Raw genomic sequence first — 27,373 nt, forward strand, 5'->3', positions numbered from 1 at the left:
ATATGCCAGAGGTGTTGTACTGTTACAATAGAGCCAGTTTCAGTTTTATTGTGATGTTGTTAATGTATCATTACTGTGCTCTTCCCTCTCTGGTGTCCCCGTATATATATATATATATATATATATATATATATATATATATATATATATATATATATATATATATATATATATATATATAGTCGACATTGCCCCCTCCTGGTCAAAAATTATGATAGTACAGCAGGAAGGAATCTGAAAGCGGATCCATCTATCACATGTTGACAAAATAATATATCTTTTCATTATCTGAATACCACAAAATAAAGTAATTGGCTCTAAACACACCAAGTTTACGGTATAGTGCATAAAAAATATAGTAGCCAGCCACTATAGCAGCACTATACCAATAAAGGCTCCAGCTGTGTCAAACAAAAAACAAAGGACAGACACAAACAAGCATTTTATAATATATGTATTTAAATCAAACACAATTCAAATATATTATAGATTAAGTAGCCTACACATACATGTCAGAAAACATTAGTGGTACATAGTACCAAAGTCTTTCTGTTTCTTTTCCACATCTCAGTAAGGCTCAAATGAAATAAAACTGTGATATTCACCGAGTAACATTACACTTTCCAGTTGAACAGTCGTCACTGAAATAGTCTTCAATGATGCATACAAAAAAAGACAACGATCACCATAAAAAATGACTAACGTTAATATATGGGGTCAACAGGTAATCTACATATATATTTATATATATATATATATACAGTGTATATATATACAGAACATTTAGGACATGGAGTCTGGAGATTCCATTACAGCTGTAGCACTTCAATTCATTAGGGAGTATTTCTTCTACGCTCTGTACAGTCTAGACAAGGTGCCAGGAAATTGCTACAGGCGGCTGGCCAGACCAGGAAGTAAATCAGGTCCTTTCCAGTTTCACAATTCCAGACGTTCTACAGTACATCATTGGCCAAGGTAAGACCAGCTGACAAAAACAAAATAAAAATACTCCAGGGAGGCTGAGGAAAGCAGGTGCATATGCATCAAAACTGTACAAACGCCCCAAACTGGTGATTCTCTTCCGCTTAAACCCAACTCGGCTGGCCCTTTGGAGGAGAATCTCATCTAAAAACAAGGAATGGCTATAAAAGGAGAGGATGAGGAGTGAAGGAGAGGATGTGCGATGAGGGGGCGGGGATAACTCAGGTCTTTGGGGAGCCTCCTGTCGCTCTCTGAGTCTTTTCTTCCGGAGGAGTGAGTGGTGGAGGTCTGCCGCCACTAACAAAAATGCTCGGCTTTGCTCCTGTGCGTTCACACATGTACCTTCATAGTGTTATGGAGCTGGGAGATTGGAGCCATGATGTACTTCAAGTCTTCCCTTAGTCCACGCGTGCGCGATCGCTCGCCCATGCACCCCACACACACACACACACACACACACACACACACACACACACACACACACAGATGAGGGAGGTGATAAAAAGCCTTGTTCTTTCCTCTACAGTACAGTCCATCAGCGGCGTGGCCAGCGTCTGGAGGGAGTGCCGGTGCTTTGGCTCCTCAGCAGGGTCATAACTGCAAGCAGACAGAGCCAACTCAGCCATTAAGATACGTCACCACCAGGCCTGCGCCGCCGCATATATGAACATTTCATAGTATAGGAGTATCTTGGCCAAAAGCATCTCTATACGATATTATCCCGATAATTATGAATACGATGAAAACCTTGAAATCAGTCCTGTAATATGCTTCGATTGCTAAAAACTAGTTTACCATCTCAACAGCAGGACATTTCTCTTTTTTCGAACACGTTTTAATGTAAGACTGTAGAGAACATAATGTAAAATATTTATGAAAAATAGTGACTTGTTGCGTTGTGTTTGCTATTCAGCTGCCCAACAAGGTGCGGTTTATCAAGGTGGTCACGGTAAAAAAGGAGGGGTGGTGTTAATAACGGTTGTTTTTTTACAGCGATATATAATACTAATATCGGTTATAGTTCCGTCACTGCCTGTCACTGCTCAGGGAACAGACTACTACTGTGGGTTCAGGACGTTTGTCTCTACCTTGGTGGCCTTGCTGGGGCTGTCGTGGTTTGACTGGTGGACGACATCGTTGACGATCATCTTGGCAATTTTCCACGCCATCTCCTCCTGGGCCTTAAAAGCAACAAGGAGCGATAACCTTAATTCACTCCAATCATCATATTGTTTAAAAGAACATTTTTGAGGCCTTTCTGCTTTATTAAATCCTAGGAGGGAGAGAGAGAGTTGAATTTGAATGAGCATTTATGAGCATTTGATCATCTTGTCTCTCACCTCATCTGAGTTGCCTTGAACCCATTTCTTCATGGCTAGAGAGAACATGGAACCTGAGGGAGAGCAGAGAGAGACGGCTGAGTGAGCAGAAGGAACTACATTAGTAAGCACAACTCATAAAGTGCATTCTATAGATGGTACCTGCAACGACGATGTATGCATTGCTCCAACTACAGGCTAATCCCACTCGCTCTATAAAAGCCCTCTCGAGATGGAGTCAAGTCAACTTAATCGTCACGTATTTAAGTACTCACTGCTTTTTTAGACTCTCCGGTGAGATATGCGTAATATTTCTTCTGTTGGCATGCAATATAAATTAGAATTAGATATTAGAGACAATAGTCTCACTAGCTATTTGGGCTGTGGAGTCTAATATTAGTTGGAAATATCTCTGATATTCCAGGTATTCTATTCTAGTCCTAGAGAAAGCGCTCTAGGACATAATAAATAATGTATTATATAATACAGTGTTTCCCCTAGAAACATTTTCAGGCCTGGAGGGATTTTGAAATGTACCCCGACCGCAACGGCGGGGGCCCTCGCTGGTTGTACTGCTCTGGATGCGTTGCACGGCTACAAACTAAGCTATTATCGATCTTTCTTCAATTAATCCAAGGTCTTCAAATGGAGGTAGCAGGTAGAGGGAGGCTACAGAAACAGTTCTTATTCTTCCCCATTTCTTTTAATTACCTAATTACCTCATGCACTCTCAATTGGTCACATTACAGTAGTAGTAGTAGTAGTAGAGATCGGCAGGTGCAGACGGCTTGCAGATACGGCTTCAGACTCGCTGTCTGATTTCTTTTAATTACCTCATGCGCTCTCAATTGGTCACGTAGCCTACTCACGTTGCAGTAAAGTTGACAAATAGATCACAGTCGAGTCCACAACAGAAAATCTGCGGTGGCATTAGTTTTATGGACACTTCAAATAATAATTACAACAAATAATCCTTCCAAAATGTTTGTTTTGAGAGCACGGCTACCTCATTGAAGCGTTTCTTTACTCCATGTACTGTAGGCTATAAAGTGCAGCAGGTGCAGATGACTTCAGAGTCGCCTTGTCTGTCTGATTGTGTGTAGGCCTACGTGTGTGAGAGAGAGTTCACGTTTTAATAAAGGGTTACTCTGCGTGTTTCACTGCTCTAAATTATTTAATAATGTTGCTTTGTCACGTTCTGAGCCTGCCCCGCCCACGCCCACGACATTTTCATAATTTGCCAACCCAGACCACCTGCGGGGCGGGCCAGCCCGCGGGACCCAGCAGGTTCTGGGTGACCCGCGCATCAGTAGTGCCTGTGGAGCAGGGCTGCGTGTGCGACCGGGTTAAAGACCAGTAATATCAGCTTTTCATCTGTGTTTTCCTCTGTCCCACCGTTCCTACCACATCAAGCAGCATCAAAACAGGAAGGAAAGCCCACCTTCTGCTTGATTTGATTGGCTGCCTAGCCCAAGTGTGACAGTGATGAGCAGTGTGACACCGCGTCGCAAGACAGAAGCACATGCCAGGCACCATAGGAAAACAATGGTTTTCGTGGTGACGCAATTCTTACGACGCTTCTTGGTGTGAGCACCCCCTAAGGGAGACTAGTGAGACCTACAGGCAGAAATAGGGAGAGACAGGTGTGTGCATCGTACCTTTGGATTTCTTCACATCCGGCTCTGGCTCGGCCTCCCTGATAAACTGACCCAGCTCATTGACCTTCCCAAACGTCATCCTTCTGAGCAGAGGAGAGGAGAGTCAGTAATGACACTATGTCTGTGTATCAAAGTGACTTTTAAGAAGCAATTTAAATGATGATACACTTGTAAGCCCTTTTCAGACATGCAGTGAACTCCTGAAGATATCCAGACGTTACCCGGATGGGGTTTATGTATGAACACAATTGTCCGTTGTGAGCGTGCGGCTGCGCAGAAGGATCTTAACCAGCCAAGCCCCGAGTACAATGTCCGTGTCGGTGCATTATATATTCGAGAGAGAACTTTTGTGGGGAGAAATACATTCAAAACGGGTCAGATATGTCTTGAATGCCACCTGTCCTGGCTGTAAAATTGCCATTTCCAGCATTCAACGTTAGCACAACCACTATTTGGCAGACAACTTTATGGTACATCGCCACTCCACGTTTTCTAATTGCTTTCTGAGAAATATCTGATGTAGCCTACATTGAAAAACGTAATTAAAAGTCTGTCTCGCATAAACCCTGCGATTCTGCGATTCCCGCAAGAGAATTTCTACTACATCCTACATAGTCCATGGGCCAAACACCAAAATTTCACATATCGGTACCACTCAAGTGGGCAAATTCTAATCATGATTTTTGAATATGTATATATCCATAGATGATATTTTAGTATGATAGCCTTTCCAGAATGGTAGCTTTCTCACGGTTATCAGCTCATGAAGTTAGCCAGCCCCTACAATAATTTGGATTCTAGGCTCTTTTTAGGACCTTTACTCATGTTTGATGAGAATATATTTGATAGAATTTTAAAGGGTAGCTTCCTAGCTTTCATTTAAGCTCAGTTGTGTGTCTCTCTGACAAAGACAGAGGTCACAGGAGCTCCTCAAACTGTCAGTGACATTCGTTTTTCCACAATTTTCGTCTAAACTATAGTTTATTTCAGCACTGTGGCATCTAGGAACATCAGAGATACAAACAACAAACACTAGAATACTCACAGGACTATAAGGATTCAGAAAAGGTATCATGTGCCCATACTATCCCATCGTGAGGGGTGAATATGGCCCTTAAGGTAGTAGATGACTTCTCAAGGGAAATGAGCCAGAGCCCTAAATTTAACAAATCGGTACCAGCCAGGTGGGCAAATTTTACTTGTGATTTTTTTAAATTCATATACCGTACATCCCTAGATTATGTTTTTATATGATAGACCTTGATGACTGGTAGCTTATTAGTGCTTATCCCCTCTTAAATTATGGACTGCTGTCGTTCAAAACTAGGAAAGTGCCCTCCCTGGAAATCATCTTTCTTTCATTATCCGTTGCCTAGGGTGTGTCTGGACTACTGTTAATATTACATAGATATAGGCAAACTATCCTATGATATTGTACATACTATACTATACTATACTAGATATACTATGCTTGTCTACTAAAGTGGCACATTTCTCAGTCAAAAACAGAGTAAATTGACACGTTTCTCAGTCAAAAATAGTTTTATTTGTGTTACATTATATGAACAGCCACATTCAAAATGTTTCCAGTCTTTCAGGACAATATTAGGACAATCTACCCTTCCTGAGACACCATGCCACCCACGAGGGCAACACAATCATCGTCATTCACATCTGAGTGTGCTGGTTGGCACATTTTTGTAGTTTGCACAGGTTTGTGCACTTCAGACCATTATTGAGACCTGTGCACTCTGGTGGTTTGCACGACCTCACACACTTGCAGGAGAGCAACTGCAAAACGGTCTGGTGCTGGGGAACCGCACATCCACTGGATTTCAAGCTGCCCCTCATCGTCTGTGGTCCACCCATGGTCCTTGGGGCTTGGTACAGATGGCTGGGTTTGAAGAGACCGTCTAGAGATTGCAGTCTGATCTTTTGCATGAATGGAATGCATTAATAGCCAATCCTCAAATGGTGGAAGCTGGCTGGACTCGACCTCCCCACGTCTGGTGCAGAAAAGTTGGTATCGGAGGAGGTTGACATCTGTAATGTGTGTAGAGGGTACATATAGCCTACATAATACATGTGGCACATGATTTCCAGCAGCTTCTTGAAGAGCTCATTAGAGACATCCCAAGCACGGCCGAGCTCAAGGAAGGCTTCTTGATATGTCCTGTCTGTTCAGGGTGCCCACTTTTCTGTGTCCTGCAAATACGCCGACAGTGTTGCAGCCAGTGAACGTGTGCATGCCAATCAAGGCGCCAGCAATACTATCGCCGCGTGATTTGCATAGTTTGGTGATGTCCTGGAACATTGTCTTGTTCTGTCAGTGTTCCACATTTTTGGTACATTGGACATGGGATGTCCTTGCTCCAACCCAGAGTCAGTAGCAGGACATCTGTGTATGCCATGATGATCATTGCCTTGAAGCCAGACTCTGCTACATGGAGAGCATGCATTAGCATGCAGGTGTCAGCTTCTTCCTGAGAGGATTTGAGCTGTGTTACCTCCTCCCATTGGTTCTTGTTGATTTTGAAGCAGACTACTTCACAGGTAACATATAAGGCCTTGTCTTGTAGTTTCTATCTGTGTTTGGGTCCTTTCCATTCCTCAAACAAGAATTTGATCAGACTGACTTTGCTGGCAGCGCTGTAGAGCAGTTTCCTCCACTGCTGGATGTTGTGGCTGGAATCATGCAGGTTGGCTACATCTGGCGGGGCAACAGTTGCAGTTGACAAGCTGACAAACTCATATTGATCTGGACTGAGTGGATTCACAAAGGAGTTTCCCATGATATCAACAATGGACTGTACTTTAAGGACCATAGGTGGACCACAGATGATGACGGGCAGCTTGAAATCCAGTGGATGCACGGTTCCCCAGCACCAGGTGCCGTCTTGCAGTTGCTCTCCTGCAAGTGTGTGAGGTCGTGCACATGTCGTGCACATGTCTCAATAACGGTCTGAAATGCACAAACCTGTGCAAACTACAAACATGTGGCAACCAACACAGTGAAGAAGAGCTTGCTGCACAGCTGACAGACTCAGATGTGAATGACGATGATGGTGTTGCCCTCGTGGATGACATGGTCTCAGGAAGGGTAGATTGTCCTAATATTGTGTTGAAAGACTGGAAACATTTTGAATGTAGCTGTACATATACCGTAACACAAATAAAGCAATTTCTGACTGAAAACCGTGCCAATTTACCCTCTTTTTGACTGGGAAATGTGCCAATTTAGTTTTAGTATAGTATAGTATGGTATGGTATGTATAGTATCATAGGATAGCATGCCTATATCTAGACATGTAATATTAACAGTTAGTAGTCCAGACACCCCAGGGAGAGGATATAATGAAAGAAAGATGATTTCCCTTAATTCCCATAAGTCCATAATTTAAGAGGTGTGGTTAAGCACTAATAAGCTACCATGGTCATAGGAATTAAAAAAAATCACAAGTAGAATTTCTCCACCCGGATGGTACCGATATCTTACATTTTGGGTTCTGGCCCATTTCCCTCGAGAAGGCATTCTTCTACCAAATTCAAAGGGCAAAATTCACCCCTCACGATGGGATAGTATGGGTTCATTATACCTTTTCTGAATCCTTATAGTCCTATATGAGTATTCCAGTGTTTGTTGTTTGTGTCTCTGATGTTCCTAGATGCCACAGTGCTGAAATAAAGACTATAATTTAGGTGAAAACTGTGGAAAAATGAATGTCACTGACACTTTGAAGAGCCCATGTGAGCTCTTTATTTGTCAGACAGACTCACAACTGAGCTCAAATGAAAGCTAAGAAGCTACCCTTTCAAATGTTGTCAAACATGTTCTCATAGAACATGGTTAAAGGTCCTGAGCCTAAAATAGGTTATGGATCAGCACCTAGAATCAAATTTATTGTAGGGGTTTGCTAACTTCATGAGCCGATAACTGTGACAAAGCTGCCATTCTGCAAAGGCTATCATACTAAAATATCATCTATGGATATATACCTGTTCAAAAATCATGATTAGAATTTGTCCACTTGAGTGGTACCGATATGTGCAATTTTTGTGTTTGGCCCATGGACTAAATAGGGGAAAATAAGAAAATGTCCAATAAATATGAAAAGCTACTCCTGTGGAAAGGCTATCATATATTAATTTACTTATATTGACCCTATAAACAATTTAGTATAGGTAAAGTTTTGCCCACCCATATGGTACCGATATCTGGTCTGGCCCATGGACTAACACCCCCACCCAACATCTCAGAGGATTTCCCCCATACGTGAAAACAGGTTGCAGAAAGCAATGCCTCTTGTCTGAAAGGGTCACTCCGGGGAATGTCCGGACCTGATTCAACGGACATAGCGCAGAGTTCATGTCTGAAAGTGTCTTTTTGGTCAGCCAGCCTATGCTCTTCCTGAAGATTGTTCCAAAGTGCAGGAGCTGAAGGCAAATGCTGATTTTCAGTGAGTGCGTTTACATGCAAACAATAAACGGATAACTGAGAATAATCAGGTAACTCTACAGATCCGCTAATAAACAGTTTATTAGTGTGCATGTAAACGCACTCAGTCTGTTTTACCCATTTTACAGAGGTGAGACTCACCCAGCATATGGCCGCTGGTACAAAGACTCTGGGTCCAGGCTGGCAACATCTACCGTTATCGCCTCATCAAAGTTCTTCAGGATCTTCACCACTGCCTTTTTGGTACCTTGCTGTAGTGAAGATAAGGCTTAGTAGCATTAGAGGTCATATAATACACCAGATCGTATTAAATCACATCCCATGTAAACAGTTGACCCAAAATCTCAAAGCGATCGAGAAAATTGTGCATATAAACGCAGCTAGTGATGCACCTTTTGTTCTGTTCGTTTGTTTAATGTAGTTTGTGTTGTCTAGTTACCGTATTTTCCTTTAGTTTTAGTTAATAAATTGTTTAAACTTTTACTTTTGATGTATAACACCCCCCCATATGTTACAAGCCAGCTCAAGGAAGTAACAAATCAGGGGAGTCATATGCCAAGAGTAAAAGTTAAAACAATTGATTAACTAAAACTAAGGGAAAATAACTAGACAACACAAACTACATTAAACAAACGAACAGAACAAAAGGTGCATCGGTGAGAGGAGGAAGAGAGACTGAATGCTCTGAAGGTCTTCTTAAGCCCAAGTGCACCCAATCAACCTAACGACCCCAACACCAGGCTCCTGCAAGACAGGACCGGGAGACTGGGAGGGTCGTCACCAAAGCTAAAATCTTATCAGATGGGGGACCATGGGACAAAATCTTATCAAATGGGGTCCGTGGTCTAACTTGTATAATAATGTCTCAGACTATTTTCAACTAGAACGACCGCACCACGGATATATTCCTCTGCCAACAAGTGAGAAGTCGACATCCATGTCTGTCCAGACATTGACGTTTGAGGCAAATGTGAAGAAATTCCATCAAGGCATTACTGAGATTTTGATCGATTATCAAAACAAGCTTGAAAATGGCGAGGTCACAGTGACCTTGACCTTTGACCTCCAAAATGTCATCCGTTCATCCTTGCGCCCAAGTCGACATTTGAGCCAAATTAACAGAAATTCCATCAAGCCGTTCTTGAGATATCGCTTTAACGAACTTGGGAATGGCATTCGTGAGGTCACAGTGACCTTGACCTTTGACCACGAAAATCTAATCAGTTCATCCTTGAGTCCAAGTCGATGTTTGAGGCAAATTTGATAAAATTCCGTCAAGGCATTCCTGAGATATTGCGTTAAAGCTTGAAAATGGCGTTCGAGAGGTCACAGTGACCTTGGCCTTTGACCACCAAAATCAGACAGTCAGCAGACAGAGGTGTATTGCTGGAGGGGCTCTAGGCGTGGGTGGAGGGCAGGGTCACCTGAGTTTGCGAGCCCTCGCTGGGATTTGAACTTGAATGCTCGTTGTCGGCCGGCCCGCCCTGACCCGGAGCGCTGGCGTTCACAAACTCGTCCGCCCGCACCGAGTTGATGAGGTCACTCAGGTATTTGTAATAAAGGTTACTGGACAGGAAGCCGGGCATGTAGACCTGGACAAACACAAAATGGGTGAATGAATAATAACAATACAGAATAATAAATTTTATTTGTCATGGACTTTTCATTTAAGATCAATCTCAATGTGCTACAGAGTAAAAAAACAAAAAACAGAATCATATCAAATGCATCAAAGGCAGAGAGCATTTTAAAAAGTCAGTGGAGGGACACCACAGCAGAATAACAAGACCCCACATATGCGTCTGATCTGAACCGAAGTTACAAAGGTCTGTTATTGCGCTTTGTGTGCTGACATTATTGTTCACCATCGTTCTTTACTTTGAGCAGGAGCATTTTATCAGCAGTGTAATGACAGCTTGCTAGTGATTTACAATACAAAAGCCTCAACAGGATCATATCAAGTTCAAAGGAACAGTTCAAGCAGAAAATACCAATGAACAGACAACTGTATGTACCTTAAATACCATTGAACCATCAACCTAAAATATCAACCGCTTTTCCATAAACAATGTTTAAAGGGGAAAACAACTGGATTCATATTGCTATGCAGGCACTGTAAAGCTGAACATCCCCTATCCCTATCCCAATGTTTCCCATCATCAGTAATAAGACACGGCTGCTCCATAGATTTCCACAGAGTATCAAACAGAAGTGACAGAAAAGAAAAGCAGAAACCAGAGGGATTTTCTGGGGATCAGGGCCAGATTTATGACTCTAAATCAATGGCACTGTGATAGCAGAAACATATTAAAACATATTATATTATATTACATATTATTTATGACTCTAAATCAATGGCACTGTGATAGCAGAAACATATTAAAACCTCCAACAAACACTATGGGGCCACAAATTCAGTCTCCAATTAAGAAAAGAGGCATTCCAGCGCCAATATCTTGTTTACATGGAGAAAATATTCTTGTTGCTCTTCTCTTTAGCTCTACGAGAGAATTTCATGTTCACAAATATTGTTTTGAGTGGGTCTGCCCTTTATGTCCAATTTCCATGCTAGTATTTTGTCTTTTGCGATGAATGAAGGTTAATAACGTGAAGTGGAGTGGATGGTGTGTAGCTAGCTATCAGTGTATCTGACCTTCTCCATGGTTGTCCAGGCCTGTCTGAGGGGAGTGGTGAAACAGTCGGGGAGCGGCCCTCCCTCTCGGCAGATGTTTGACTCTATCTCCATTCTCACAGAGTCGCCAAAGCCCAGAGGGTTGGTGGCCTGGAGTGAGAAATACCTGGACAAGACACAGAGCAATGAACATGCAGTGTGTCCACACAAGTGGGGTTCGGATGGCTATACTGCTATTTAGATTTTGTCACTTGCTTTAAGAAAACTACAGCAATATTTTAAGACTCAATACTAGACTATGACTTTTAGATTTATTTATTTTTATCGCAGTGAATCTCAGTGAACAAAACCCACTGAGTGTAGTGGAGGACAGAAACATGTCCTACTTGTCGTAGAGGATCATGGCATCATTCTGGGCCTCCTGGCCGTCATACTGGCCCTTCTTAGCTGCTAGTTGGTCCTGGAAGTTGTCTGCTGCCAGCCAGAACTGGAGCACGTTCACCGCCTCCTCCTTCTCCATGTACTGGACCAAAGCAGATATAGATCCCACAGAGGACATTTAAAATGAGATCCACTGTACATTATTCACCAGCTCCTCAAACAGTAATCATCTTGATTACATCGTTTACTGTACCAAATGTTGACTTACACGGGGAGATGGACACAGCGTTAATTATGACTTCTGTGTCATATGTATGTCGATATATCAATAGTTTGGGTGATTTGCTGGAAGGTAATCAGATGTATTTCTTATTATAGTTTATTATAAAGTTTTGTTGTGCTGTTGTTTTATTGTGTCCCCAATTTGTTGCTGCTTTGACAATTACATTTTCCTCTGTGATAAATAAATCAACTTACAGTCAGCATTTCCCACTTGTGTGTGTGTGTGTGTGTGTGTGTGTGTGTGTGTGTGTGTGTGTGTGTGTGTGTGTGTGTGTGTGTGTGTGCGTGTGCGTGTGCGTGTGCGTGTGCGTGTGCGTGTGCGTGTGCGTGTGTGTGGGGCGAGACACGGGTTCAAGTCAAACAGTGGAAGAAGAGATTTCAGTGTGTTATCCTATCTGGGAGAGGTTGAAAATGAAATGCACTTTCTGTTCTACTGTCCGTTATATCACAATCTTAGACATAGGCTTTTCTGTAAAATTTATTTTGATGAAGGTCCTGATCTGTTTTCTATGTCTGATGATTGTAGACTTCAGTACTTGTTTACTGAAAAAGTGTTCCAGGTTGCTCAGTTTGTGTTAAATGCCTACCAACAGCGTAGGATGGTACTTTATGTTTGAGATATAATCTTTTCTTTCATTGTCTGACATGTTTGGAGATGTATCATATTCTGTTCTTTCATTTTCTTTTTCTTGCTCCTGTATGCTTTGAAACTAGTGTCTTGTAAGCCCATGTGGGCTGGGCACCTTAAGGTGTATGACACTTTGAAAAATAAATAACTAACTAACTAACTCCTATCACCATCAGTTTGGGAAAGGTGTTCATGATGGGCTGCCATGAATAAATGTATGTTCTGCAAGCTGCTGGACCCACTGACCTCAGAGAAGTAGAAAAGAGCCGACTCGCAGAACAAGATGTCCGCCAGGAACACAGAGCCGCTGGTCAACACTTCAATCTGGTATTTACAGAAATGATGGCTCCGCAGGAATTCACTAAAGTGCCTGGGAATGAAGAGAAAACACAGCTCCTGTAGACGTCAAGGTGGCAAGATGACAAAGGACAGCAGTTGCACTTTAATCTCGGTATGGAAAACATGGGGATGGGGGAAGCTCGCTGTTGGAGCATCAACTCCTGGAGAAAAGAAAGAGATAGAAACTCACTGTTGCTGCTCCAAGATGCTGAAGACTACGGACTGTGCAATGACAAAGCAGTTTGGGTCCACCAGTCCATCCTCTCCACAGATCTTAGCTGCACAGTGGAGAGACAGAAAGATTCACACAGGGCTGGAATTAAGTCATTTTGAGAGCAGGGCCATTGGTCTTTGATAGAAATGTATTGGTGCAGCACAGCTAAAATGTAGGACACCAAGGCCAAAACCAATGCTTATTAAAATCCTTTTGTCACTCATTTTTCCTCAACAAAATAAATATCCTAATAGAGCAGTGGTTTTCAAACTTGTTTGGCTTCAGTACCCCCTTTCCCTGATTTCTCAATCCAAGCACAGTACCCCATTTACCTGACTCCAACATGTTTCTTAGAAAATGGCAAGAGAAAACTATAGCATATGATGCAATGAATGAATGATAACCCATCTTTTGAGGAATATAACTTTCTAAAATAAGAAATGGGAGTGAAAGTTTCATTTATTTTCATGATTTATCCCCTTTCTCTCAAGTACCCCCTGTAGTGCTGCCACGTACCCCTAGGGGTACGCATACCAGTTTGGGAACCACTGTGATGAGGGATCCCCCGAGCAGCATTTTGATAAACATACCGCGTTCCCTATGGGGCCAGCCTTGAGTGCTCACTCTAGCCCCGGCTGTGCGGTGTACAGTTTAAAAACTGACAGTTCACACAACTTTAACATGACATGCATATATAAAACATCAAACTCTTGAGCTACTTCTGCTCTCCCTCAAAATGTAAAAAATATAGACGATGTCATGTATAGTTTTTGAGATATTAACGTTTGCTTGGCACAACTCATACTAGGTAACTGCTGCGCTTCCGGGGGTTTGCGGTGATTTGTTGTTGTGATTGTTGTCTGATTCCTCGTATAGAGAAATGAAGTAAGATGGCTCAGACTGCAAAGTTAGTTACATACATGTAGTCTCACGTGATCAGACCCAACGTCTTACGTCGGCAAGCTTCCAGACGCACGGTCTGAATCACAAGGCGAATTTTCGGTGGGGTGTAGTAAGCCCCAAGAAAAAGCTTGAGCCAGTTGGGCTTTTGGGTGAACATGCAGCAATATGTCTTTTGTTTCTTACAACAGAGAGTCCACTAAATGAATTATTGGAATGCTAATGGGAGATCCATATTTTACCAACGATGTCGTTTCTGATCTGTTCGGTGATGGGGATGGGCCTGGCAGCATCTGGGGAGATGTACTTGGTGAAGATGTTCACTGCATCTCTCTCTATACCTGAAGCACACAGTGACAGAGACAACGTGATGATCCAGACATGCTGTCATTCATACAGTCTGCCACAGTGACAAGTGACCCTTAGAGCAGCTTTAACTGTCAATTCAAAGACCGCTCTTACCGCTGGCATTAACATGCGACTGGGTGACTGGAATGTAATCCACACCACATACAAATGGATTGTAATCTGATCACCCAAATTCAGATCAAAGACACGTGCTAATGCCAGGTGTAAAGAGCATTCCCAACTTTTTCAGTGTAATGAAAACCACCTCCTGAATTCAACACTGGGGAATATATATACATATATATATATATATATATATATATATATATATATATATATATATATATATATATATATATATATATATATATATAGTGGGTTCGGAAAGTATTCAGACCCCCTTAAATTTTTCACTCTTTGTCATATTGCAGCCATTTGATAAAAGCAATTAATTTCATTTTTTTCCTCGTTCATGCACACACAGCACCCAATATTGTCAGAAAAACACAGACTTGTAGACATTTTTGCAGATTTATTACAAAAAAACACTGAAATATCACATGGCCATAAGTATTCAGACCCTTTGCTGTGACACTTGTATATTTAACTCAGGTGCTGTCCAATTCTTCTGATCATCCTTGAGATGGGCCTACACCTTCATTGTGCTTAATTATATAGATTGGACTTGATTGGGAAAAGCACACACCTGTCAATATAAGACCTTACAGCTCACAGTGTAAAGTCTGAGCAAATGAGAATCATGAGGTCGAAGGAACTGACTGAAGAGCTGAGAGACAGAATTGTGGCAAGGCACAGATCTGGCCAAGGCTACAAAAAAAATTCTGTTGCACTTAAGGTTCCTAAGAGCACAGTGGCCTCCATAATCCTTAAATGGAAGTTTGGGACGACCAGGACTCTTCCTCGAACTGGCCGTCCGGCCAAACTGAGCATCCGGGGGAGAAGAGCCTTGGTGAGAGAGGTAAAGAAGAACCCAAAGATCACTCTGGCTGAGCTCCAGAGATGCAGCGGGGAGATGGGACAAAGTTCTAGAAAGACAACCATCACTGCAGCCCTCCACCAGTCGGGGCTTTATGGCAGAGTGGCCCGACGGAAGCCTCTCCTCAGTGCAAAACACATGAAAGCCCGCATCGGGTTTGCCAAAAAACACCTGAAGGACTCCCAGACTCTGAGAAATAAAATTCTCTGGTCTGATGAGACCAAAATCGAACTTTTTGGTCTTAATTCTAAGCGGTATGTGTGGAGAACACCTGGCACTGCTCATCACCTGCCCAATACCATCCCTACAGTGAAGCATGGTGGTGGCAGCATCATGCTGTGGGGGTGTTTTTCAGCTGCAGGGACAGGACGACTGGTTGCAATTGAAGGAAAGATGAATGCAGCCAAGTACATTGATATCCTGGACAAAAACCTTTTCCAGAGTGTTCACGACCTCAGAATGGGCCGAAGGTTCACCTTCCAACAAGACAATGATCCCAAGCACACAGCTAAAATAACGAAGGAGTGGTTTCAGAACAACTCTGTGAATGTTCTTGAATGGCCGAGCCAGAGTCCTGACTTAAATCCAATTGAGCATCTCTGGAGAGACCTGAAGATGGCTGTCCACCAACGTTCACCATCCAACCTGACAGAACTGGAGAGGATCTGCAAGGAGGATTGGCAAAAGATCCCCAAATCCAGGTGTGAAAGACTTGTTGGATCATTCCCAAGAAGACTCATGTCTGTATTGGCTCAAAAAGGTGCTTCTACTCAATACTGAGCAAAGGGCCTGAATACTTATGCCCATGTGATATTTCAGTGTTTTTTTGTAATAAATCTGCAAAAATGTCTACAAGTCTGTGTTTTTCTGACAATATTGGGTGCTGTGTGTGCATGAACGAGGAAAAAAATGAAATTAATTGCTTTTATCAAATGGCTGCAATATGACAAAGAGTGAAAAATTTAAGGGGGCCTGAATACTTTCCGAACCCACTATATATATATATATATATATATATATATATATATATATATATATATATATATATAATTATAATAATAATAATAATAAAAAAAAAAACTGGCCCTGTCCAGTCGACTCACTCTTCATGAGTTTGTCAGAGAGGTCTTTCAGGGCGTTGTTCGACTGCAGCTTGAAGGGCGTCCCTGTCCTGGAGTGCGGCTGCCTGCTGGGGGTTTCTGCTCGGGGCGTGCCGGGCCTCTGGCCAGCCTCCGTGCTGAAGGAGTCCCTGTGCTGCAGCTGCGCAGTGGGGCCCTCAGTGCTGCCGTCCTGGGGGGTCACGGTGAGGGCCCCGGAGGTGTGGTGGAGGACCTCCGGGGGCTCGGTGCCATCGGGGAAGATGGGGACAGGCTCGGCCAGGGAACTGTGTTTGACCGAGTTGAGGCTGTGCGCTCGCACCCGTGACCAGCTGCTGGAGCGAAAGCTCTCAGCCTCCAGCCAGAAGCGAACCAGGTGGTCGCAGCCCTGCAGCTCCGTGAACTGGATGTAGTAGGGTGTAGCCACGTTGTCCCGAAGGATCTGGTCAACCGTCTTGGACAGCCGAGAACGGGTATCTTGGGACATGTAGTTCACACTGGACCGCCCTGAGACACAAACCCACACAATTATTTAAAAAAAAATTAAGTAGAGGTCAACTTAGCAGAGAATCTACATGTTTCAGAAAGCGAAATTTAAGACATTTTAAGACCATTTTATTGCTGCCTGGAATTGCATTTAAGAAGAACTTCACAGCCAGAATAATGACACATAAAGCTGCCAACAGAGTTGAACAGAGGTTGTGAACCTTAAAATGATGGACAGAAGGAAATAACTTGTTAACAGACATGATGTCCAATTCTATATGTTGAAGCTGATGAAATGAAAACAAGCTATGTTTTGAATACTGTAACACTCAATGAAACATTACGCCTGTCATTACACAGTGGGGAAAATAACCTTTAATATCTGTATTTTTAATACTTTTTAAGACGTAAAATTGAAATAATTCAATATCCTTTCAGACTTTTCATGGGTACATGGATATGGTTTAGCAGAAATTGCGTTTAGATGACAATGGTTTTCATGCTGCTACAAGTCTGAGATTACTCTCGTCTCAATTTTGTGAATTTAAATTAGCAGAATGCACTCACGCCATCTTTCATCTCCACTGAATGAGACCAGATGCTGACTAGGAGGAATGTAAAATGTCTAAATGGGAGCAGGGACATTACATGAAATGTTCTGTGTTCCATTTCCCTGTCCCCTTAGGACAGAAAATGTGTTTTCTTATTTTTTTAATTTGTGCTCTATGTTTGTTTTAAAGTCTGTTTTTGGAATTTAATTTGTCGAAAGGTGTCCTTACACCAGGAGTTTTCAAAGTCTGAGACTGTGGGCCTCCCCTCAGACAAATCTTGGAAAAAGGTGCCCTCCCCCCCTCAATTTCTGGATGCCTATGGGTTCATGATTATGTTATTTGATCCAGCATAGATACCGTAATTTCCGCACTATAAGCCGCACCGGAGTATAAGCCGCAGCAGCAAAATTGCCTGTTTGTTACATATATAAGCCGCACCGGACTATAAGCCGCAGGTGTTTTAATGTTTTTTTTTTTTTTTTTTTTTTTTAATTGTGTTTTAATGTTTAATTACCATATGTAAGGGTTCATGCACAGAGGGGATTGTCGGGAAAGAGATTGCTGTTTGAGGAAGCTCCCATTTATTAACATTTCAACAAAACAACATAACACAACACCACCTGTGTTTTTTTTTACAGTGCACACAGTGTCCGCGGTGTGGTGAAAAGAGGGCAAGAGAGGAAATTAAAACAGAAGTGGATTTATAGTTAGAAAGAGTGCTAAAGAAGAGAGATTTTTTTTTTTTTTTTTTCCCCCCCCCGAAAAAATCCATAGATAAGCCGCACCGTTATATAAGCCGCAGGGCCAAAAAACGGGGAAAAAGCCGCGGCTTATAGTCCGAAATTTACGGTACTCAACATTTGAGCCAAGCCCAAGATAGTATGATATTGCTGTTTGACATACTTCAGACTATACCAAATACATGAAAAAAGGTCTGTCTGAAGGCATGTATTACTTGCTGACTTTGGGAAACTGGGAAAAACAGTCAAATTCCCCAGAACTATTGTACCTCTGAACTATGTCTTTAACCAAATAACACACATTTAGGATATTATATGAGATTTCCTTTTGATAACTAATGTACCGTAATAACTAATGTAATATTTTTTCAGTTCCATTCATTGAGCCTTCCCTGGGGAGACCCACCTCCCACTTTGAAAAACTCTGCCTTACGCCATTGGTTCCCAAACTGTGGTCCGGCAGAGATTTTTTTTTTTTTTTACAGACAACCGTTTTTACATACACATTAACCCTGAGCAGTTGCCGGATTGGGATTCCGATTTTCGGAAATATCGCGATATTTGGGAAACATCACAATTTTGAACATTTACTTTCAGAGGCTGCAGCAGGCTCAGTTAAAGCCAGAGTGAAGTTTCTGGTATCATATGAAACTAGAAGACTTAAGAATCGATTTGTACCAACCATGTCATGCTAGTTTGTCAGGAAGGTAGTTAAATAACACTCCAAAGTTAGGCTACATTTTGGTGAGGGAAAAAAACATTTTCAAAGGTATCCTCTTTTTCACAGCCTAATGTTGGCAGGTGTGTGTGTGTGTGTGTGTGTGTGTGTGTGTGTGTGTGTTTGCGTGCATGCACATGTGTGTGTCCATGTTGAACCAGCTAGTAGCCTTCCTTATATTGTTATTTAGCCTTTCTGCTGCTATTGCATGGTGGGGGGGGGGGGGGGGGGGGGTATACGGAGTGGAAGTGGTCCCTGGGAAATTTGGTTTGGTACGTAGTGGTACTTGGTCGGAAAAGTTTGGGAACTCCTGCCTTACACTATGCGATTTCACAGACGATTTGGCCCAGATAACGACTGACATTTTCAGAATCATGCCTAGACAGCATCTGACAGTGTGTGTCTTGGCATGCATAATATACAGTATCATGTGAAATGGTCAGAAACTGGCATTCGTAGTAGGGATGTTCATCAATTATCGAAAATCGATAATTGATCGTTAAGGAATTGAATCGATCATGTGGAATTTTTATCGATTATTGTTATTATTTAAGAAAATATTTAAAAAAAATAAAAAAAAATTGCGGACTAGGTTTGGGTGGAATTCGTTCCTCCTCGCCCCACTCCATTGCACAGCCGACTAATGTGAGGTGGAGCTTCATATAGTCTCTAGTTTTCTGGCTTGGCACGGGCCTTTGTGCCAACAAAACTGTTTTAAACATGGGGAATTCACACCGGCATGCGCCGGGGACAGCAGAGTGTTGGAGAGGAGACACATTGAAATAAAGAGTTCATTGAGGAGAACACGTTGTCTTTTGTATTTTCTGCCATAGGCATTCATTTTGTAAAAAAATTAAAATTAAAAAAATTAAAAATTAAAAAAATAAATATTACTATTATGATCGATAATCGATAATTGATCGTTAATTTTCCCGATTTTCGATTATGGAAATTTTTCAAAATGAACATCCCTAATTCGTAGCAACCTTTGACAGTCAAATCACACCTGACTGGAAGTCTAACAATGTCAGAGCGTATTGAAGAGATGTTCTGCAATCAGATTCCTGCAGTGCTGCGTGTGCTATTGTACAACTTCACACAACGTCCAATAAGAGGTGTGTCCAGCTTGGCGCTTTGAGAAGGTGTGGCAGTCACGAGTCACAGCACACCTGCACATCTATCAGGCGAGGTTAACTCAGGCACGGGGCTGACAAGACATATGACAAACTAAGCTGCAGAGCAATCTAAGCCTGAGAAAAGAAAGCTAGGTAAAAAAAATACAGCCTAAAAACAAAGGGCAAAAAAATCACTTAATATTCCAGTAGTATTCCTATAGGGATTTAGCTTGTTTATGGCAGTGTATAGTGCACTTAAGAGTGACAGAGAGGGGGAGAAAACAATCTAAGAGCACATTCATTAACATCTACAAAACATGACATGGAGCCTGGAGCCTGGGTGAGGGCTTCATCGTTATGCTTCTCCCATGTGTGATCCATCTACCCTATACGCTCTACTCACTGACTGCGACCCAGTCAATCACATGATCATGTTTACTTTGACATTTGGTTCTCAAAATGAATTGCTGACTCGTACTAGCTAGGGGTGCTGTGTGGCTGTGGTATCAAGGGCAGGGTTTTTCAAAGTCTGAGACTGTGGGCCTCCCTTCAGACAAAACTAGGGACCCCCCCCCCCCTCCCTTAGTTTACTTGTTGCTTAGTTTTGCTCTATTCCTGGATGCCTATGATTATCTTATTTGAAGCCAGAGACATCAAACAATTGAGGCAAACTGATATTGCTGTTTGGCATACTATAGTTGACACCAAATACATAAGAAAGGTCTGTCTGAAGGCATTATTGTGAGCCTCCTTTTGATAAAATGTGAGCTCCTTTTGATAACTAATGTAATAACTTATGCAGTATTTTTCCACTTCCATTCACTGAGCCTCCCCTGAATCTGTTTGGAGCCCCGCCTCCTACTTTGAAAACCTCTGCTCTAGGGGAAGCTGCCATGGCTGGTATTGGCTGCCTATTGGCTGATACTGAAATTAAGTCATCCTCCTCCCTCCCTGCTGTAAATGCCACTTCCTGTATAGCGGTGGAGCGCGTCATTCAAGGATTCCCATCCCGGCCTCAAAAGCTGCAGCACAGGTTCCTCCACCCCAGTCTGACTCAGCCCTGCTCCGACAGGCCCCGCCCACGTCACTGCTGTCATTCAACAACCCAGTAGTCAACTCCGCAGTCTCCGCCTCACAGCATTGGAATGCCATTCATGAAATTCATCTGTCTGGCTAAAATGCACAGAATCAGATTAGCCAAGGGGTGCCTGCCGCTTGCACAAGCCAGTTGGCAGTTTAAGCCAACTCAGCTGCTGAGGAACCCGTGTTCACGACATGTAGTCCTGCCCAGTGTTGGGGGTAACTCATTACAAAAGTAACATATTACATGTAATATATTACTTTTAGCAGTAACTCAAAAATATAACTCATTACAATATTTCAGTAATATTATACCAGTTACTCTGTCAAGTAACACAAGTTACAAATTGAGTTACTTTTTTTTTTTTTTCAATGCACATAAAGATACAATCATTTCCTAATCAAATTGTGTTTTTATGCAAATAACCACTATAGATGACAATAACAGGAAAATGATAGCATTTCAGAATTTTGGATGGTTTACACTGACTTGAAGATGGTATAAATGATTTTTTCGGGATGTTCTGGGGTGGTGATGTCATTCTGCTACTGCAGTTATTTTGGTGAAAGTAATGCAAAAGTAGTGTTATAAGTAATGAGTTACTCTACACAGACAGGAATATTGTAAAGTAACGTATTACTTTCAAATGAAAGTAACTAGTAATATGTAGTATATTACATTTTGAAAGTAACTTGCACAACACTGGTCCTGCCACACTCAAGCAAGGCCACGGCACGTGAATAGAGACTTCTAAGAACAGGGATGGCACTATATACAATATGTGCTTCTCTGTGGAAGTCTGATTTAATACATTGATAATAAATAATAATAAAAACTGCCACAGTTACCAGCCAGCAGTGACTAATATGTACATTTGAAGGATAATGTAATAACTTACATTAGTCCGTTTCGGCCACTTACAGGTGAGTTGTAATGTGGTCCAACCTGCATGCGGCGCGCTACCATGTTCGGCGACTGTGGGGTGTGTTCACAGCATTGCCACAACATAAGCCCATTCAAAATACTCTGGTCCATAAAGTACCATTTGAACGTTAATATGATCCTGAACATAACTTAGCCCTTTCAGATGGCAATGTTATCTGTTTTGGGAAGCTCTGCCAGCCTAGTAGGTCATTCTCGGCTAAAGGAAAATATGAGAATGTTGAAATAATTTTCCAGGACAACAAGATTTTCCAGGACCTTTTACTATTTCGCTCATTTTCCATGTGTTTTCCATGACTGTAAAAGGTCAACTCTTTTCCAGGACGTGTGGGAACCCTGTACTCAGATTTTCTCTTTTCTTCTTTTCTTTGCCATGCTGCGCTATGGTTATTTCGCACCGCCTGCATTTGATTGATTAGTTGTTGCAGCCCTAGCTGTAACTCAGATATTTTCACACTTTTCATTCATATAATTCGCCTTAAAACCTTCTAGTGTTGTCATTGTCAGCTGCATTATGTTTGGTACCACCTCATTTTCTCTTTTCTTGATTTACTGCTGCAGCAACCAAGCTTCATTAAAGCTGCATCTAATCTAGGCCAAAAATAAAATGTGTCGTTTACTCTAAAGTTTCTGTTATCAATAAAAACAATATATACAGTAGCAGAGGAATGCAGGCTCTGTACCGAGATCGCCAAAGTGAGCAGCCTCCATGTGGCTGGGCTGCTTCTTGAGGATGGCGGTGCGACCGCGGGCGAAGGAGTCCATGTTGGCGGAGATGGCATTGATGGCCACATGGCTGGGCCCAGCGGCGTCCTGGATGGCATGGTGGTTCTTCAGTCCTAGTGACGGAGAGTGTGGGCTGACTGGAGCTTGAGCTGCGGGAGAGAGAGCATCCATTAGGCAATAGAGTACCGCAAGAATGAGTCTGGAAGAGACCTGGATGTTCCGGTTCCCTCGTCTAAAAGTCAATCTGCCTTTTTCACCGCAGCCATTTTCTGTCTAAAAGGCAGGAAGTAACACAGGTGCAAACAAAATATTAATGAGGGCACCGGCACTGGAACACCTAAATGGATTGGAAACCCTCATTAAGCAAGACTTGCACCTGTGTTACTTCCTGCCTTTTAGAACCAAAATGGCTGCTGGTGAAAAAGGCCCATGGTTTGTGTATGGGGATATTCACAAATGAGGACCACTTTTGACTTTTGAAGCACTTTCTGAAATTCACAATTAAAAAAAATCACATTTACACTTCAAAAGTCATAAAAGTGGTTCTCATTTGTGAGGATTATCTTGCTGAACACAAAGTCCGCCATTTCATACATTTTTGAATGTTAACCACAGACCTTATTTCAAGCATTAATCGAAATTCCCATACAAAAATCCCATTTGACTTTGAGACGAGGGAACCGGAACTGCAGGGACTTCTGGGTCGGCCTACAAAAAGACATCATCCCTGCCAGTACTCCATAAAGAAGAAAAATAATGAGGGATTCAATGACCTCTAAAAGCAAGTCCTGAGTAGCCTGGGTGTGTGGCGTCAGTGAGACTTGTATGAAAAGGTCTTTTGACTTGAAGTGGAGATCGTTTGAAAGAGCTCCCAGTTAGTGTACAGAGGCCCTCGGGGTGCGAGAAGACAGGCTGCTCAGTGTTTGTGTGTGTACTGTTATGTGTTTCACTTAGTAGCTACAAGTCACATTGGAAACTTAGCTCCTCGTGACAATCTAACCTATGTTTAAACTTAGCAAACAGTCTACTGTAGTCTTCTTAAGCAAATCTGGGTTGTTTCTATGAATCACTGACTCAAGCAAACCCAATTCAAATTGAGGTCACACAGATACCGTTAAATACACTGTTTCAGTGTGGTGTTTTCAAATCAGTGGAAACAACCTTCACACAAAGGCTTTCTCTATTCAACAACACTACATTCATAAGCCTACAGAGCTAATGCTGTACCCACCTCTATTGACTTTAGCATCTGCTGTTCTCTCAGGTTCTTTGCTTTTAGCTGTGGGGGGGAAAGGAGAGCAATGTTGTAATTGGAGAATGTTAGAGCATTTTGATTCACAATGGGGGGAGTCCAATGAGCAGAATATCATGCCTGGGATTCATTGTGGGGTGAGGCATGGGAATGATGTGGTGTCTCTGTAAAGGTTGGAGAAAAATATCCAGTTACATCAGGACATAGTCAGGAAGTCAAATATACGAGTGATCGTGGATATCTACAAAGCGCTATGCAAACAAATAACGTAGCGCAGGCCTACTTCCGCCCTGCTGCTGACAGATGAGGAGATGATCATTTTGTTGTGTTGGGATTAGGGATGTCAACGGTTAACCGTTAATCGATTAACCGTCGCTAACGTCGTTGTTCGGTTATTGCTGTCGGTCTATCAGTTAATATTAAAAAAAAAAAAAAAATTTTTTTTTTTTTTTTTTGGTCTATTTACTCAATGAGCTCATGCCCAAACAAGGCGTGTCTATTTAGATGCTGAAATGTTAATGCTTTTTGTGTTAGAAATTCTAACACAAAAAGAATTTGTGTTGAAATGTTGATGCTTTTTGTTAATGCTTGTTAATGCTTTTTGTGTTAGAAATTCTAACACAAAAAGCATTAACATTTCAGCATCTAAATAGACACGCCTTGTTTGGGCATGAGCTCATTGAGTAAATAGACAATTTTTTTTTTTTTTTTTTTTTTTTTTAATATTAAAAAATTATGAATTAACCGATAGGTTAATCGATTATTAGCGTCGGTTAATCGAAAGTGAAATTAACCGAAAATTGACATCCCTAGTTGGGATAGCAAACAGCACTGGGGGAGGGTCTTCACAACACTGGACTAGAGCATTTTTGAGTCCATGGTAAGACCTGTGACTTGGAATTTAAAGAGATGTTCTCGAGGTGACTCGTTGACAACTTAGCTCCATTCACAGAGCACGGGGTTACAGCTCAGAATCTAAAGAGAGTTTGCAGATTGTCAATACAATAACTACATATCAGCATCAACTTGAAGCAGCTGTGTGGCCGACTAAAATAAAGTTTGTGAGCTAACCTTACGTGGGCGTAGATATAGTGACTAACTTATAGCTTTGGGGGCCACTGGATAGTGCAGTGCTAGATTCTATGCCTAGCCTACCAACATAAGGGTCATAAGTGTTATCTCCGGCTTGGTCGGGCATCAATAAATGCACAATTGGCCGTGTCTGCGGGTGGGAAGCCGGATTAAGGGTATGTGTCTTGGTCGCTGCACTAGTACCTCCTCTGGTCGGTCGGGCCGCTTGTTCGGAGAGGGAGGGGAACTGGGGAGAATAGTGTGATCCTCCCACGACCACACACTATGTACTGCCGGTGAAACTCGTCGCTGTCAGGTGAAAAGAAGCGGCTGGGAACTGCACATGTATAGGAGGAAGCATGTGCTAGTCTACAACTCTACCCAGATCGGCAGAGTGGGTGGAGCAACAACCGGAACACCCTAGCATAGAGACAGTCGGCATGTGTGGGAACGCCCACAAAATGTTACACAGCCGGCGCACGAGTGGGATAAAGCCGCCCATATCTCAATGGGCTGACTCACCAAAGGCCGGTGCTGCGGCTCTAAACTACAGGTTTGGGGGTTCTAGAGCAGAACACAAGACATCTGTTCAGATGTGTGTTTACTGCGGTGGTTAAATCCCCGATCGTGTCTGCCTGGGCTGGGCTATCAGCTAAATTCTAACTTTGCTGAATGGATAGAACGGGGGATTTACCCCCACCCTGACCACGCCCCCAGCCAGGCTGAGCCAGCTAACCCAGCATCTATGACAAGACTGCTTAGTGATAATGTATTCTGAAACACAATCCCCCCGTAGCCCCATAATGTGACGCTGCTAGTGTACTCCGATATTCTCGTACAGCAGTCAGTGTCACACAGCGTTCGAATCGTCAATGGGTGGGAAACGCTGTTAAAAAAGCTCTCCTACACGTATCCGACCTCCGATTGCAGATCCGAAGATATGATAGTAACCCTAGTGAGGCCAGTAATTTGACCAGCATTGTTAAAATGATACTGCTGCGTGAAACAACCGTTTAGAAGCAGTCTTTCCACAGCCTGCGCTGAATTTACAGCAGGGTGTTTGATCTCACCATCATGGTGCACCGCTTGCACGCGGCGAGCAAACAACACATGCAGTCACAGGGAGACGGTGGCTGTCAGTGATCAACGCAAATCCAGCGCACCTGAGAAGCAAAACATGTCATGAAATACTCAAACTCCCAAGGTTCCTGTCGGCACTAGGAAGCTTCTCCTGTCCTCAATACGGCACAGGCTGTGGAAAGACTGCTTTTAAACGGTTGTTTCACGCAGCAGTAGTCATTTTAACAGCGCCGGTCAAATTACTGGCTTCATAGGCGGACTATCATATCTTCGGATCTGCAATCGGAGGTCGGATACAGGTAGGAGAGCTTTTTTAACAGTGTTTCCCACCCATTGACGATTTGAACGCTGTGTGACGCTGACTGCTGTACAAGAATATCGGAGTACACTAGCAGCGTCACGTTATGGGGCTATCCCTCCCTGAACTTAGCAGTTAAAGGAACACACTGTTACAGACCTACTGGGAGCTTGATTTGATGGCGAATAATTTCGTCATCATAAATTCCTTACCTACGGTTTGAATGTATTCTAATTTGATCACAAACAGTAGCAATTGCCTAAAATCTGAGGGGGTAGGCCAAACCGTTGGCTGTTGTTTATGCTGTAGTTATTATTGATAAGCAACCTAGCTGTCAATTAGCTCATACTTGTATGATCGTGATTATTAATTTCGATAGAAACCCTTGGTGAGCGCTAGGTCCATTGCCTTTATGACAGTTGAGGACCAAACTGAAAATGCAAAACACTCCCGCTAAATGTATATTATGTGCATTACGGCTGTGTAAAAACACACACACACCAACCGAAGGACGTTAACGTTAGCTGCCATTCAGCGCAACACTTCACTGCAGTAGCTAGCGTTAATGAGCAGTTTGACACAATTATTGGTATACACAAATGCAATGTGGTCAATGGGGATATTATGAGTTTCGCTTTAGTGGATCGTATAGTACAGTAGCTAGTAATAGCTAACGTTATTAGCTAAGGCAGGGAGGATGGAGAGGCCACCGCTAAGCTAACCTGTCCCTCACTGACGTTAGCAGGAAAACCCGTTTGCTCTGTATTAACGTTAATGCGCCCTTGGCATTGCGGACTTGCTAGTGTCGGCATCCTCAACTAAAGTAAATCTTTTCTTTCATAGTCTTTCGACCTGACTCTCTTTAGTGCTAGCAAACGTTGACGTTGAAGTTCCACCCTTACGAGGGAGCTTCCTCACCTTTCCTCTTGAAAAACGACATGACGAGTTTCACACTCTGAATGGTTCCTCAGCTCAGTGACACCATTCCGTGGATTCGCGAGTCCCTTCATTCAAAACCATCAGTAAGATACACTTTTAAGACAAAAAAAATGTTCATTTGCAGCCGAGTGCGGGCTGTCAA

At 42.5% G+C, this 27,373-nt stretch overlaps 1 protein-coding gene across 1 annotated transcript; it reads right to left on the minus strand.

The window, feature by feature from the left end:
- Positions 1 to 503: 503 nt before the first annotated feature.
- On the minus strand, positions 504 to 27,373 carry akap10 (A kinase (PRKA) anchor protein 10). Its single transcript, XM_083641148.1, has 15 exons — positions 27,211 to 27,373; positions 23,823 to 23,870; positions 22,549 to 22,740; positions 16,239 to 16,739; positions 14,033 to 14,131; positions 12,867 to 12,954; positions 12,584 to 12,707; positions 11,433 to 11,569; positions 11,068 to 11,212; positions 9,839 to 10,006; positions 8,556 to 8,665; positions 3,959 to 4,041; positions 2,322 to 2,374; positions 2,070 to 2,162; positions 504 to 1,578 (listed from the first exon to the last, which is right to left on the minus strand). Exons 1-15 carry the CDS (start codon positions 27,230 to 27,232, stop codon positions 1,573 to 1,575), a joined length of 1,869 nt encoding a protein of 622 aa, XP_083497274.1. The 5' UTR covers positions 27,233 to 27,373; the 3' UTR covers positions 504 to 1,572.

The sequence above is a fragment of the Poromitra crassiceps genome (genome assembly GCF_964638095.1).
Source record: "Poromitra crassiceps genome assembly, chromosome: 1".
NCBI lineage: Eukaryota > Metazoa > Chordata > Actinopteri > Beryciformes > Melamphaidae > Poromitra > Poromitra crassiceps.